General features: G+C 53.3%; 1 protein-coding gene across 1 annotated transcript in view; it reads left to right on the top strand.

Annotated features, from left to right (window-relative positions):
* Positions 1–159: 159 nt before the first annotated feature.
* Positions 160–14122, top strand: part of LOC144953948 (uncharacterized) — a gene marked incomplete at its 3' end in the record, with an annotated part of 45385 nt that continues 31422 nt past the window's right edge. The window contains exons 1-4 of the mRNA XM_078884552.1: positions 160–224; positions 9027–9154; positions 12675–12749; positions 13875–13985. Of these exons, the coding sequence (XP_078740678.1) occupies positions 9065–9154; positions 12675–12749; positions 13875–13985 (276 nt within the window). The remainder of the gene's footprint in view (positions 225–9026; positions 9155–12674; positions 12750–13874; positions 13986–14122) is intronic.

Here is a 14122-nt window from a genome sequence, read left to right on the forward strand (position 1 = left end):
CTTCCCGCCGTCAATCCCGCTCACGCGATTGGTCAATCGAGTCACTCACTCGACCGCTAGCCAATCAGCGTCGGTTCCTTACCCCCCCAACCCCCACCCCGCCTTCCTCTAACCACGCCCCCTCCCTCTTTAGCCCCACCTCCTTCCCCCACTCCCCCCCCCTCCCCCCGTTGGTCAGTGACGGCGCCGCCATTTTGTGCAAAGCGCCCCTACTCCGCGAAGCAGTGAGTTGATTCGTGCTCGCTTGGACTTTCTCGTCTCCTTTCTCTCTCTCATCTTTGCCGCAAACAAACAAACATCAACCCCAAACAATCGCGGTGAAAATCGGTAAAGGGATCGTTTCGCGCAGTCGGTTGATTTAATTTTTTGCTGAGGGGATAACCACGCGACCACCCCCCCCCTACCCCCGCGCTTGCCTAGATGACGCCTACTGTAGGCCTGCGGCGAGGACCTCGTTAGAAACACGGCGGTCGTAAACGCTAAAAGATGTCGGTTTAGTTGAGTGTTTAGTTGAGTGTTGTTAATAAGTAGACGAGGAAGAAGGTGGTGACGGACACCGGGTGGAGGGGGAGGGAGAGAAGGGAGGAGCCGCTACGGTTTTGGTGGAGGAGGCGAGAGGGTAGATTGACAATGGGGTTGCTGTACAACTGCCTTGTGTGTGTGTGTTAGGTGCCTTGTGTGTGTTAGATGTGTGTGTGTTAGGTGCCTTGTGTGTGTTAGATGTGTGTGTGTGTTAGGTGTGTGTGATTAGATGTCTGTGTGTGTTAGATGGTGTGTTAGGTTCCTTGTGTGTGTAGATGTGTGTTAGGTTCCTTGTGTGTGTTAGATGTGTGTGTGTGTTAGGTGCCTTGTGTGTGTTAGATGTGTGTGTGTTAGGTGTGTGTTTAGATGTCTGTGTGTGTTAGATGTGTGTGTTAGGTGCCTTGTGTGTGTTAGATGTGTGTTAGGTTCCTTGTGTGTGTTAGATGTCTGTGTGTGTTAGGTGCCTTGTGTGTGTGTGTGTTAGGTGCCTTGTGTGTGTTATATGTGTGTGTGTTAGGTGCCTTGTGTGTGTTAGATGTCTGTGTGTGTTAGGTGCCTTGTGTGTGTGTTAGGTGCCTTGTGTGTGTTAGATGTGTGTGTGTTAGGTGCCTTGTGTGTGTTAGATGTCTGTGCTGTGTTAGGTTCCTTGTGTGTGTTAGATGCTGTGTGTGTTATGTGCCTTGTGTGTGTGTGTTAGGTGCCTTGTGTGTGTTAGATGTCTGTGTGTGTTAGATGTGTGTGTGTTAGGTGCCTTGTGTGTGTTAGATATCTGTGTGTTAGGTGCCTTGTGTGTGTTAGATGTGTGTGTGTTAGGTGCCTTGTGTGTGTGTGTGTTAGATGTCTGTGTGTGTTAGATGTGTGTGTGTTAGGTGCCTTGTGTGTGTTAGATGTCTGTGTGTGTTAGGTGCCTTGTGTGTGTTAGATGTGTGTGTGTGTTAGGTGCATTGTGTGTGTTAGATGTCTGTGTGTGTTAGGTGCCTTGTGTGTGTTAGATGTCTGTGTGTGTTCGGTGCCTTGTGTGTGTTAGATGTGGGTGTGTGTTAGGTGCCTTGTGTGTGTTAGATGTTGTGTGTGTTAGGTGCCTTGTGTGTGTTAGATGTCTGTGTGTGTTAGGTTCCTTGTGTATGTGTTAGATGTGTGTGTGTTAGATTCCTTGTGTGTGTGTGTTAGATGTGTGTGTTAGATGTGTGTGTGTGTGTTAGATGTGTGTGTGTGTTAGATGTATGTGTGTGTGTTAGATGTGTGTGTGTGTGTGTTAGATTCCTTGTGTGTGTGTGTTAGGTGTGTGTTAGATGTCTGTGTGTGTTAGATGTGTGTGTGTGTTAGATGTGTGTGTGTTAGATGTGTGTGTGTGTTAGGTGCCTTGTGTGTGTTAGATGTGTGTGTGTGTGTTAGGTTCCTTGTGTGTGTGTTAGATGTGTGTGTTAGGTCCTTGTGTGTGTTAGATGTCTGTGTGTGTTAGATGTGTGTGTGTTAGGTGCCTTGTGTGTGTTAGATGTGTGTGTGTGTTAGGTGCATTGTGTGTGTGTGTTAGGTGTCTGTGTGTGTGTGTTAGGTGCCTTGTGTGTGTTAGATGTGTGTGTTAGATGTCTGTGTGTGTTGGGTGCCTTGTGTGTGTTAGATGTGTGTGTGTTAGATGTGTGTGTGTGTGTTAGATGTGTGTGTGTGTTAGATGTGTGTGTGTGTTAGATGCCTTGTGTGTGTGTGTTAGGTGGTACCGTGTGTGTGTGTTAGATGTGTGTGTGTGTTAGGTGCCTTGTGTGTGTGTGTTAGGTGCCTTGTGTGTGTGTGTTAGGTGGTACCTTGTGTGTGTGTGTTAGGTGGTACCTTGTGTGTGTGTGTTAGATGGTGCCTTGTGTGTGTGTGTGTGTTAGGTGGTACCTTGTGTGTGTGTGTTAGGTGGTGCCTTGTGTGTGTGTGTGTGTTAGGTGGTGCCTTGTGGTGTGTGTGTGTGTTAGGTGGTGCCTTGTGTGTGTGTGTGTTAGGTGGTGCCTTGTGTGTGTGTGTGTTAGGTGGTGCCTTGTGTGTGTGTGTGTGTTAGGTGGTGCCTTGTGTGTGTGTGTGTTAGGTGGTGCCTTGTGTGTGTGTTAGGTGGTGCCTTGTGTGTGTGTTAGATGGTGCCTTGTGTGTGTGTGTGTTAGGTGGTGCCTTGTGTGTGTGTGTGTTAGGTGGTACCTTGTGTGTGTTAGGTGGTACCTTGTGTGTGTGTGTGTTAGATGGTGCCTTGTGTGTGTGTGTGTTAGGTGGTACCTTGTGTGTGTGTGTGTTAGATGGTGCCTTGTGTGTGTGTGTGTTAGGTGGTACCTTGTGTGTTAGGTGGTACCTTGTGTGTGTGTGTGTTAGATGGTGCCTTGTGTGTGTGTGTGTTAGGTGGTACCTTGTGTGTGTTAGGTGGTACCTTGTGTGTGTGTGTGTGTTAGGTGGTACCTTGTGTGTGTGTGTGTTAGGTGGTGCCTTGTGTGTGTGTTAGGTGGTACCTTGTGTGTGTGTGTGTTAGATGGTACCTTGTGTGTGTGTGTGTGTGTTAGGTGGTACCTTGTGTGTGTGTGTGTTAGATGGTGCCTTGTGTGTGTGTGTGTTAGGTGGTGCATTGTGTGTGTGTGTGTTAGGTGGTGCCTTGTGTGTGTGTTAGGTGGTGCCTTGTGTGTGTGTGTTAGGTGGTGCCTTGTGTGTGTGTGTGTTAGGTGGTGCATTGTGTGTGTGTGTGTTAGATGGTACCTTGTGTGTGTGTGTGTTAGGTGGTGCCTTGTGTGTGTGTGTGTTAGATGGTACCTTGTTTGTGTGTGTGTTAGGTGGTGCCTTGTGTGTGTGTGTGTGTTAGGTGGTGCCTTGTGTGTGTGTGTGTGTTAGGTGGTGCCTTGTGTGTGTGTGTGTGTTAGGTGGTGCCTTGTGTGTGTGTGTGTGTTAGATGGTACCTTGTGTGTGTGTGTGTTAGGTGGTGCCTTGTGTGTGTGTGTGTGTTAGGTGGTGCCTTGTGTGTGTGTGTGTGTGTTAGGTGGTACCTTGTGTGTGTGTGTTAGGTGGTGCCTTGTGTGTGTGTGTGTTAGGTGGTGCCTTGTGTGTGTGTTAGGTGGTGCCTTGTGTGTGTGTGTTAGGTGGTGCCTTGTGTGTGTGTGTTAGGTGGTGCCTTGTGTGTGTGTGTGTTAGGTGGTGCCTTGTGTGTGTGTTAGATGGTACCTTGTGTGTGTGTGTGTTAGGTGGTGCCTTGTGTGTGTGTGTTAGATGGTGCCTTGTGTGTGTGTGTTAGATGGTGCCTTGTGTGTGTGTGTGTGTGTTAGGGGGTGCCTTGTGTGTGTGTGTGTTAGGTGGTGCCTTGTGTGTGTGTGTGTGTGTTAGGTGGTGCCTTGTGTGTGTGTGTGTGTTAGGTGGTGCCTTGTGTGTGTGTGTGTTAGGTGGTGCCTTGTGTGTGTGTGTGTGTTAGGTGGTGCCTTGTGTGTGTGTGTGTGTGTTAGATGGTACCTTGTGTGTGTGTGTGTGTTAGGTGGTGCCTTGTGTGTGTGTGTGTGTTAGGTGGTGCCTTGTGTGTGTGTGTGTTAGGTGGTGCCTTGTGTGTGTGTGTGTTAGATGGTACCTTGTGTGTGTGTGTTAGGTGGTGCCTTGTGTGTGTGTGTGTTAGGTGGTGCCTTGTGTGTGTGTGTGTGTTAGGTGGTACCTTGTGTGTGTGTGTGTTAGGTGGTGCCTTGTGTGTGTGTGTGTGTTAGGTGGTGCCTTGTGTGTGTGTGTGTGTTAGGTGGTGCCTTGTGTGTGTGTGTTAGGTGGTGCCTTGTGTGTGTGTGTGTTAGGTGGTGCCTTGTGTGTGTGTGTGTTAGGTGGTACCTTGTGTGTGTGTGTGTTAGATGGTGCCTTGTGTGTGTGTGTGTGTTAGGTGGTACCTTGTGTGTGTGTTAGGTGGTGCCTTGTGTGTGTGTGTGTGTTAGGTGGTGCATTGTGTGTGTGTGTTAGGTGGTGCCTTGTGTGTGTGTGTGTTAGGTGGTGCCTTGTGTGTGTGTGTGTGTTAGGTGGTGCCTTGTGTGTGTGTGTTAGGTGGTGCCTTGTGTGTGTGTGTTAGGTGGTGCCTTGTGTGTGTGTGTGTGTTAGGTGGTGCCTTGTGTGTGTGTGTGTTAGGTGGTGCCTTGTGTGTGTGTGTGTGTGTTAGGTGGTACCTTGTGTGTGTGTGTTAGGTGGTGCCTTGTGTGTGTGTGTGTGTGTTAGGTGGTGCCTTGTGTGTGTGTTAGGTGGTGCCTTGTGTGTGTGTGTGTTAGGTGGTGCCTTGTGTGTGTGTGTGTGTGTTAGGTGGTGCCTTGTGTGTGTGTGTGTTAGGTGGTGCCTTGTGTGTGTGTGTGTTAGGTGGTACCTTGTGTGTGTGTGTTAGGTGGTGCCTTGTGTGTGTGTGTGTTAGGTGGTGCCTTGTGTGTGTGTGTGTTAGGTGGTGCCTTGTGTGTGTGTGTGTGTTAGGTGGTGCCTTGTGTGTGTGTGTTAGGTGGTGCCTTGTGTGTGTGTGTTAGGTGGTGCCTTGTGTGTGTGTGTGTGTTAGGTGGTGCCTTGTGTGTGTGTGTTGTCTGTCTGTATTCACACGTGGCTAGCTTCACTACAATCGACTGTGTGTGCATTGAAGCCTACGGGCTCGTCACGACATCGACTTTAATAATAAGATATGAAGACTGTAGTAGTAGGTTTTTACCCTTTTAAACTGGTACAAAACTGACACCTTTATTCAAGGCATCATGTTTGCAATAACCACAACACAAGCAGTCAAAAAGCAAACAAAAAGAAGCAACTCTGATGATGATAATAATAATATGCACTGTCCTTGAAGTTGATTGGTCCACACCCGAGACGGCTTTCTTTAGAGCCTAGTCCCCATTGGTGTTGGACCAGATGACACCAGAAGGCGTACAACTCAAACACAGTGCAATATCAGAGTATTGAGAGCTCTGGGTAAACATACACACTATGAGATCACCTTTACCAGTGGCAAAATATAGTAGTAGGTTTTTAACCTTTTAAACTGGTACAAAACTGACACCTTTATTCAAGGCATCATGTTTGCAATGACCACAACACAAGCAGTCAAAAAGCAAACAAAAATAAGCAACTCTGATGATGGTAATGATATGCACTTATCATTATCAGAGTTGCTTCTTTTTGTTTGCTTTTTTTTTATTGCAAACATGATGCCTTGAATAAAGGTGTCAGTTTTTGTTTGCTTTTTTGACTAACTTGTGTTGTGGATTTTATTGCAGACATGATGCCTTGAATAAAGGTGTCAGTTTTTGATTGCTTTTTTGACTAGTGTTGTGGTTTTTATTGCAAACATGATGCCTTGAATAAAGGTGTCAGTTTTTGTTTGCTTTTTTGACTAACTTGTGTTGTGTTTTTTATTGCAAACATGATGCCTTGAATAAAGGTGTCAGTTTTGTACCAGTTTAAAAGGGTAAAAACCTACTACTACATTTTGACACTGGTCAAATAGATCTCATAATACGAAGACTGTGTTGAGAATTGTGTAAAGTGAAGCGATGCTTAGATGCGGTGGTGTCTGTGTAGTCCGTCGCACACGCGGCTACTGCTATAACGCTATATTTAGTACAATAGACTTTGTGCATTAAAGCCTCGTCAAGCAAATGATAATATCTAACACGTTAGCTGTTACGCTTGTTACTAATTGTGTTAGATATAGCGATGAGTGTTACATATAGCGATGGTTAGATGCGGTGTGTGTGTGTGTTGTCACACACGCGGCTACTGCTATAACGCTATATTTAGTACAATAGACTTTGTGCATTAAAGACTATGCAACATTCGAATAATATAACACGTTGACTGTTAAAGAGTTATTACTAATTCTGTGAGATGTACCCACGATTGATTACACGGGGTCTTGCCTGTAGTCGCACACACGGCGATCTTTAGTACAATAGGCGGTGTCACATTACCACTTCTAACTCACCAAGACGATTCTAATAATAATACTATAACACGTTGACTATTAGCTACTAACAGTGTCAAGTGTAGCGGTGACTACATGCGGTGTGTGTGTGTAGTTACACACGGCGAGATTGTGTTACATTACCACTAATGACTGAGTCTCTGGGTCTATATGTATTTCCGTGTGTCCATGTAACTCTGTGGGTCTCTGTGTGTCTCTGTGAGTCTCTGTCTGTGAGTCTCTGGGTGTATATGCATCTCTGAGTCTCTCTGTGTCTCTGTGTCTCTGTGGGTCTCTATGGGTCTCTATGTGTCTCTGTGGGTCTCTATGTGTCTCTGTGGGTCTCTGTGTGTCTCTGTGGGTCTCTGTGGGTCTCTGTGTGTCTCTGTGTATCTCTCTGGGTCTCTGTGTATCTCTGTGGGTCTCTGTGTATCTCTGTGGGTCTCTGTGTATCTCTGTGGGTCTCTGTGTATCTCTGTGGGTCTCTGTGTATCTCTGTGTATCTCTGTGGGTCTCTGTGTATCTCTGTGGGTCTTTGTGTATCTCTGTGTATCTCTGTGGGTCTCTGTGTATCTCTGTGGGTCTCTGTGTATCTCTGTGTATCTCTGTGGGTCTCTGTGGGTCTCTGTGTATCTCTGTGGGTCTCTGTGTATCTCTGTGGGTCTCTGTGTGTCTCTGTGGGTCTCTGTGTGTCTCTGTGGGTCTCTGTGTGTCTCTGTGGGTCTCTATGTATCTCTGTGGGTCTCTGTGTATCTCGGTGGGTCTCTGTGTGTCTCTGTGGGTCTCTGTGTGTCTCTGTGGGTCTCTGTGTGTCTCTGTGGGTCTCTGTGTGTCTCTGTGGGTCTCTGTGTGTCTCTGTGGGTCTCTGTGTATCTCTGTGGGTCTCTGTGTATCTCTGTGGGTCTCTGTGTATCTCTGTGGGTCTCTGTGTATCTCTGTGGGTCTCTGTGTGTCTCTGTGGGTCTCTGTGGGTCTCTGTGTATCTCTGTGGGTCTCTGTGTATCTCTGTGGGTCTCTGTGTATCTCTGTGGGTCTCTGTGTATCTCTGTGGGTCTTTGTGTATCTCTATGTATCTCTGTGTATCTCTGAGTCTCTGTGGGTCTCTGCGTATCTCTGTGGGTCTCTGCGTATCTCTGTGTATCTCTGAGTCTCTGTGTATCTCTGTGGGTCTCTGTGTATCTCTGTGTATCTCTGTATATCTCTGTGTATCTCTGTGTATCTCTGTGGGTCTCTGTGTATCTCTGTAGGTCTCTGTGTATCTCTGTGGGTCTTTGTGTATCTCTATGTATTTCTGTTTATCTCTGTGGGTCTCTGTGTATCTCTGTGGGTCTCTGTGTATCTTTGTGGGTCTCTGTGGGTCTCTGTGGGTCTCTGTGTATCTCTGTGGGTCTCTGTGTATCTCTGTGGGTCTCTGTGTATCTCTGTGGGTCTCTGTGTATCTCTGTGTATCTCTGTGGGTCTCTGTGTATCTCTGTGGGTCTCTGTGTGTCTCTGTGGGTCTCTGTGTATCTCTGTGGGTCTCTATGTATCTCTATGGGTCTCTGTGTCTCTGCATCACGATGCATCGTTGCCCGCCCCCGCGTTGTCTGCGCCGCGTGGTCTCCCTTAGGTCGACTCAGCCTCAAGTGAGTACCTGGTGTAGTGGTGGTGTGTAGTGAACATCGCTAGCACTGGGGAGACAAAGGCGGCCGGGCGTGGTGCTGGCCACCCCCTTTGCGTGTGCCACAGCGCCGGTAGCCTTCATAGGTGCAGCTTGCTATCAGCACTTGCCCCAACTGTGTGTTAAGGCTACGCGGGGGACCTTTGTGCGTCTGTGTGTGTGTAGGTTTAGGTGGGGAGTGGTGGGTGTAGTGGTTAGCGCCACGCTGCGCTACGAACCTGGCGACCCGAGTTCGATTCCCGCTCACGGTCAATACCGGTGACGGTTATCTGAGCCGGTCCCGGGCTTCTCCTAGGTCGACTCAGCCTCAAATGAGTACCCGGTGTAGTAGCGGTGTGTAGTGAACATCGCTAGCACTGGGGAGACAAAGGCGGCCGGGCGTGGTGCTGGCCACCCACCCCCTCGTGTGCCACAGCGCCGGTAGCCTTCATAGGTGCTCGCTAACACTGCACCTGCCCCTGCAGTCTGTTACAGGCTATACAGGGGATCTTTGTGTGTGAGTGTAGGTGTATGTGTTTTGCTGTGTGTCTGTGTGTCTGTGTGTGTGTCTGTGTGCGTGTGTGTCTGTGTTTTGCCGTGTGTGTCTGTGTGCGAGTGTGTATGAGGTGCTCGCTAACAGCACTTGCCCCGACAGTCTGTTGAGGCTACACGGGGGATCTTTGTGTGTGAGTGTAGGTGTATGTGTTTTGCTGTGTGTGTCTGTGTGTGAGTGTAGGTGTGTGTGTGTCTGTGTATGTGTTTTGTTGTGTGTGTGTGTGTCTGTGTGCGTGTGTGTCTGTCTGTGTGTCTGTGTGTCTGTGTGTGTGTCTGTGTGTGTGTGTCTGTGTTTTGCCGTGTGTGTCTGTGTGCGAGTGTGTGTGAGGTGCTCGCTAACAGCACTTGCCCCTACAGTCTGTTAAGGCTACACGGGGGACCTTTGTCTTTGTGCGTGTGTAGGTCTGTAAATAGTCGCCCCTGTACATAATCTGGTCACCATGGCGTCTCTGGGTCTCGGAAGGCCCAGAAATGGACACGGGGACAGGGCACACACACTCAGCAGCAGCAGCAGCAAGGCCACTCCACAGGTACGGGGAGACGCACGGGGAGAGACGCACGGGGAGAGAGACACGGGGAGAGAGACACGGGGAGAGAGACACGGGGAGACGCACGGGGAGAGAGACACGGGGAGAGAGACACGGGGAGAGAGACACGGGGAGAGAGACACGGGGAGAGATGCACGGGGAGAGAGACACGGGGAGAGACACGGGGAGAGAGGCACGGGGAGAGAGACACGGGGAGAGAGACACGGGGAGAGAGACACGGGGAGAGATGCACGGGGAGAGATGCACGGGGAGAGAGACACGGGGAGAGACGCACGGGGAGAGAGACACGGGGAGAGAGACACGGGGAGAGAGACACGGGGAGACGCACGGGGAGAGAGACACGGGGAGAGAGACACGGGGAGAGAGACACGGGGAGAGAGACACGGGGAGAGACGCACGGGGAGAGAGACACGGGGAGAGAGACACGGGGAGAGAGACACGGGGAGAGAGACACGGGGAGAGAGACACGGGGAGAGAGACACGGGGAGAGAGACACGGGGAGAGACGCACGGGGAGAGACGCACGGGGAGAGAGACACGGGGAGAGAGACACGGGGAGAGAGACACGGGGAGAGAGACACGGGGAGAGAGGCACGGGGAGAGAGACACGGGGAGAGAGACACGGGGAGACGCACGGGGAGAGAGACACGGGGAGACACACGGGGAGAGAGACACGGGGAGAGAGACACACGGGGAGAGAGACACGGGGAGAGAGACACGGGGAGAGAGGCACGGGGAGAGAGACACGGGGAGACACACGGGGAGAGAGACACGGGGAGAGAGACACGGGGAGAGAGACACGGGGAGAGAGGCACGGGGAGAGAGGCACGGGGAGAGAGACACGGGGAGAGAGGCACGGGGAGAGAGGCACGGGGAGAGAGACACGGGGAGAGAGACACGGGGAGAGAGACACGGGGAGAGATGCACGGGGAGAGAGACACGGGGAGAGAGACACGGGGAGATAGACACGGGGAGAGAGACACGGGGAGAGAGACACCGGGAGAGAGACACGGGGAGAGAGACACGGGGAGAGAGACACGGGGAGAGAGGCACGGGGAGAGAGACACGGGGAGAGAGACACGGGGAGAGACGCACGGGGAGAGAGACACGGGGAGAGAGACACGGGGAGAGAGACACGGGGAGACGCACGGGGAGAGAGACACGGGGAGAGAGACACGGGGAGAGAGACACGGGGAGAGAGACACGGGGAGAGAGACACGGGGAGAGAGGCACGGGGAGAGAGACACGGGGAGAGAGACACGGGGAGAGAGACACGGGGAGACGCACGGGGAGAGAGACACGGGGAGAGAGACACGGGGAGAGAGACACGGGGAGAGACACGGGGAGAGAGACACGGGGAGAGAGGCACGGGGAGAGAGACACGGGGAGAGAGACACGGGGAGAGAGACACGGGGAGAGATGCACGGGGAGACGCACGGGGAGAGAGACACGGGGAGAGAGACACGGGGAGAGAGACACGGGGAGAGAGACACGGGGAGACGCACGGGGAGAGAGACACGGGGAGAGAGACACGGGGAGAGAGACACGGGGAGAGAGGCACGGGGAGAGAGACACGGGGAGAGAGACACGGGGAGAGAGACACGGGGAGAGAGACACGGGGAGAGAGACACGGGGAGACGCACGGGGAGAGAGACACGGGGAGAGAGACACGGGGAGAGAGACACGGGGAGAGAGACACGGGGAGAGAGACACGGGGAGAGAGGCACGGGGAGAGAGACACGGGGAGAGAGACACGGGGAGAGAGACACGGGGAGAGAGACACGGGGAGAGAGGCACGGGGAGAGAGGCACGGGGAGAGAGGCACGGGGAGAGAGACACGGGGAGAGAGACACGGGGAGAGAGACACGGGGAGAGAGACACGGGGAGAGAGACACGGGGAGAGAGACACGGGGAGAGTGGCACGGGGAGAGGTGCGCGGGGAGAGAGACACGGGGAGGAGAGAGACACGGGGAGAGAGACACGGGGAGAGAGACACGGGGAGAGAGACACGGGGAGAGAGACACGGGGAGAGAGACACGGGGAGAGAGACACGGGGAGAGACGCACGGGGAGAGAGACACGGGGAGAGAGACACGGGGAGAGAGACACGGGGAGAGACGCACGGGGAGAGAGGCACGGGGAGAGAGACACGGGGAGAGAGACACGGGGAGAGAGGCACGGGGAGAGAGACACGGGGAGAGAGACACGGGGAGAGAGACACGGGGAGAGAGACACGGGGAGAGAGACACGGGGAGAGAGACACGGGGAGAGAGACACGGGGAGAGAGACACGGGGAGAGTGGCACGGGGAGAGGTGCACGGGGAGAGAGACACGGGGAGAGAGACACGGGGAGAGATGCACGGGGAGAGAGACACGGGGAGAGAGACACGGGGAGAGAGACACGGGGAGAGAGACACGGGGAGAGAGACACGGGGAGAGACGCACGGGGAGAGAGACACGGGGAGAGAGACACGGGGAGAGAGACACGGGGAGAGAGACACGGGGAGAGATGCACGGGGAGAGAGACACGGGGAGAGAGACACGGGGAGAGAGACACGGGGAGAGAGACACGGGGAGAGAGACACGGGGAGAGAGACACGGGGAGAGAGACACGGGGAGAGACGCACGGGGAGAGAGACACGGGGAGAGAGACACGGGGAGAGAGACACGGGGAGAGAGACACGGGGAGAGAGACACGGGGAGAGAGACACGGGGAGAGAGACACGGGGAGAGAGACACGGGGAGAGTGGCACGGGGAGAGGTGCACGGGGAGAGAGACACGGGGAGAGAGGCACGGGGAGAGATGCACGGGGAGAGAGACACGGGGAGAGAGACACGGGGAGAGACGCACGGGGAGAGAGACACGGGGAGAGAGACACGGGGAGAGATGCACGGGGAGAGAGACACGGGGAGAGAGACACGGGGAGAGATGCACGGGGAGAGACGCACGGGGAGAGAGACACGGGGAGAGAGACACGGGGAGAGAGACACGGGGAGAGAGGCACGGGGAGAGAGACACGGGGAGAGTGGCACGGGGAGAGGTGCACGGGGAGAGAGACACGGGGAGGAGAGAGACACGGGGAGAGAGACACGGGGAGAGAGACACGGGGAGAGAGACACGGGGACGGCACACGTGCTAAGCAGCAGCGAGGCTACTCTTCAAGGTACACGTAGACACGGAGGGGACATGGGGGGGGGGGGGAACGAAGAGGGACGGAGACACTGGGACACACGGGGGGGGGAGGGGGGGACACAGACACGGACATTCGGGGATATGGGGACAGACACGGAGACAGGGCATGTGCACGAAGCAACAAGGCCACTCCACAGGTCCCCGTACGGGGACATAGACGTGGAGACACAGAGACACTGGGACAAGGAGACATGAGACACTGGGACAAGGAGACACGGGAACACAGGCAAGCAGACACGGGGAGACGCACACAAAGACACTGTCTATCATCTTGTGTAACTCCGTGTGTCTGTCTGTCTGTCTGTGTACAGGCTACCGCAGAACAAATTCGCATTCAGATGATTTTGGAAAAGAGCGATTCGGATTTTCCAGAGAAAGTCAAACAGGTGAGCCTGGGCCTTTACTAGGATAGTGCGTGTCCGTGTGTTTGTGCGTGTCAATGTGTGTGTCGGTGTGTGTGTGTGTCAGTGTGGCCTCAAGGTGCACATGGCCTGGCACAAGCGTCGTGGTGACGTCACCGCCACTTAGTGGCGAATGGCGGTTGTTGTTGTGTGTGTGTGTGTGTCAGTGTGTGTGTGTCAGTGTGTGTGTGTGTGTCAGTGTGTGTGTGTGTGTCAGTGTGTGTGTGTGTCAGTGAAGATTATCTGAAACGGTCCTGGGCCTCCCCTAGGTCGACTCAGCCTCAAATGAGTACCTGGTGCGGTGTGTAAACATCGCTAGCACTGGGGAGACAAAGGCGGCCGGGCGTGGTGCTGGCCACCCACCCACCTCGTGTGCCACAGTGCCGGCCTTCATAGGTGCTCGCTAACACTGCACTTGCCCCTGCAGCCCTGCTAGAGGCTACCTGGGGGAGCTTTGTGTGTACATCATAGGTGGTGCTGCTACTAGCAGCACTTGCCCCTACAGCCCTGCTAGAGGCTACCTGGGGGAGCTTTGTATGTACATCATAGGTGCTACTCGCTAACAGCACGTGCCCCTATAGTCTGTTACAGGCTATACAGGGGATCTTTGTGTGTGAGTGTAGGTGTATGTGTTTTGCTGTGTGTCTGTGTGTGTGTCTGTGTGTGTGTGTCTGTCTTTAGCCGTGTGTGTCTGTGTGCGAGTGTGTGTGAGGTGCTCGCTAACAGCACTTGCCCCGACAGTCTGTTGAGGCTACACGGGGGATCTTTGTGTGTGAGTGTAGGTGTATGTGTTTTGCTGTGTGTGTCTGTGTGTGTGTGTCTGTGTGTGAGTGTAGGTGTGTGTGTGTCTGTGTATGTGTTTTGTTGTGTGTGTGTCTGTGTGCGTGTCTGTATGTGTGTCTGTGTGTGTCTTTGTGCGTGTGTCTGCGTGCGTGCGTGCGTGTGAGTGTAGGTGTGTGTGTGTGTGTGCGCGCTCGCTAACAGCACTTGCCCCGACAGTCTGTTGAGGCTACACGGGGGAGCTTTGCCTGTGTCTGTGTGTGTCTGCAAGTAAGTCCCCCCCCCCCCCGCGCGAGTGAGTAACGGGCGCTCTGATTGGCTGGCCGGCAGCTGATGGAGGTGACCAGTAAAACTGAAGATGATTGCACCGTCGCTCTGCACGATTGCAATGGAGACATCAGCAAAGCCACCGACATCCTCCTCGAGGGAGCACAGGACACGGTGAGGGAGGGGGGCTACCCCCCCATCTCCCTTCCCCCCGTGTCTCTCACCCACCGTGTCTCCCACCCGTGTCTCTCCCTCCCCGTGTCTCCCCCCCCGTGTCTCTCCCCCGTGTCCCCCACCCGTGTCTCTCCCTC

Source organism: Lampetra fluviatilis, unplaced genomic scaffold (assembly GCF_964198595.1).
Source record: "Lampetra fluviatilis unplaced genomic scaffold, kcLamFluv1.1 SCAFFOLD_805, whole genome shotgun sequence".
Lineage (NCBI taxonomy): Eukaryota > Metazoa > Chordata > Hyperoartia > Petromyzontiformes > Petromyzontidae > Lampetra > Lampetra fluviatilis.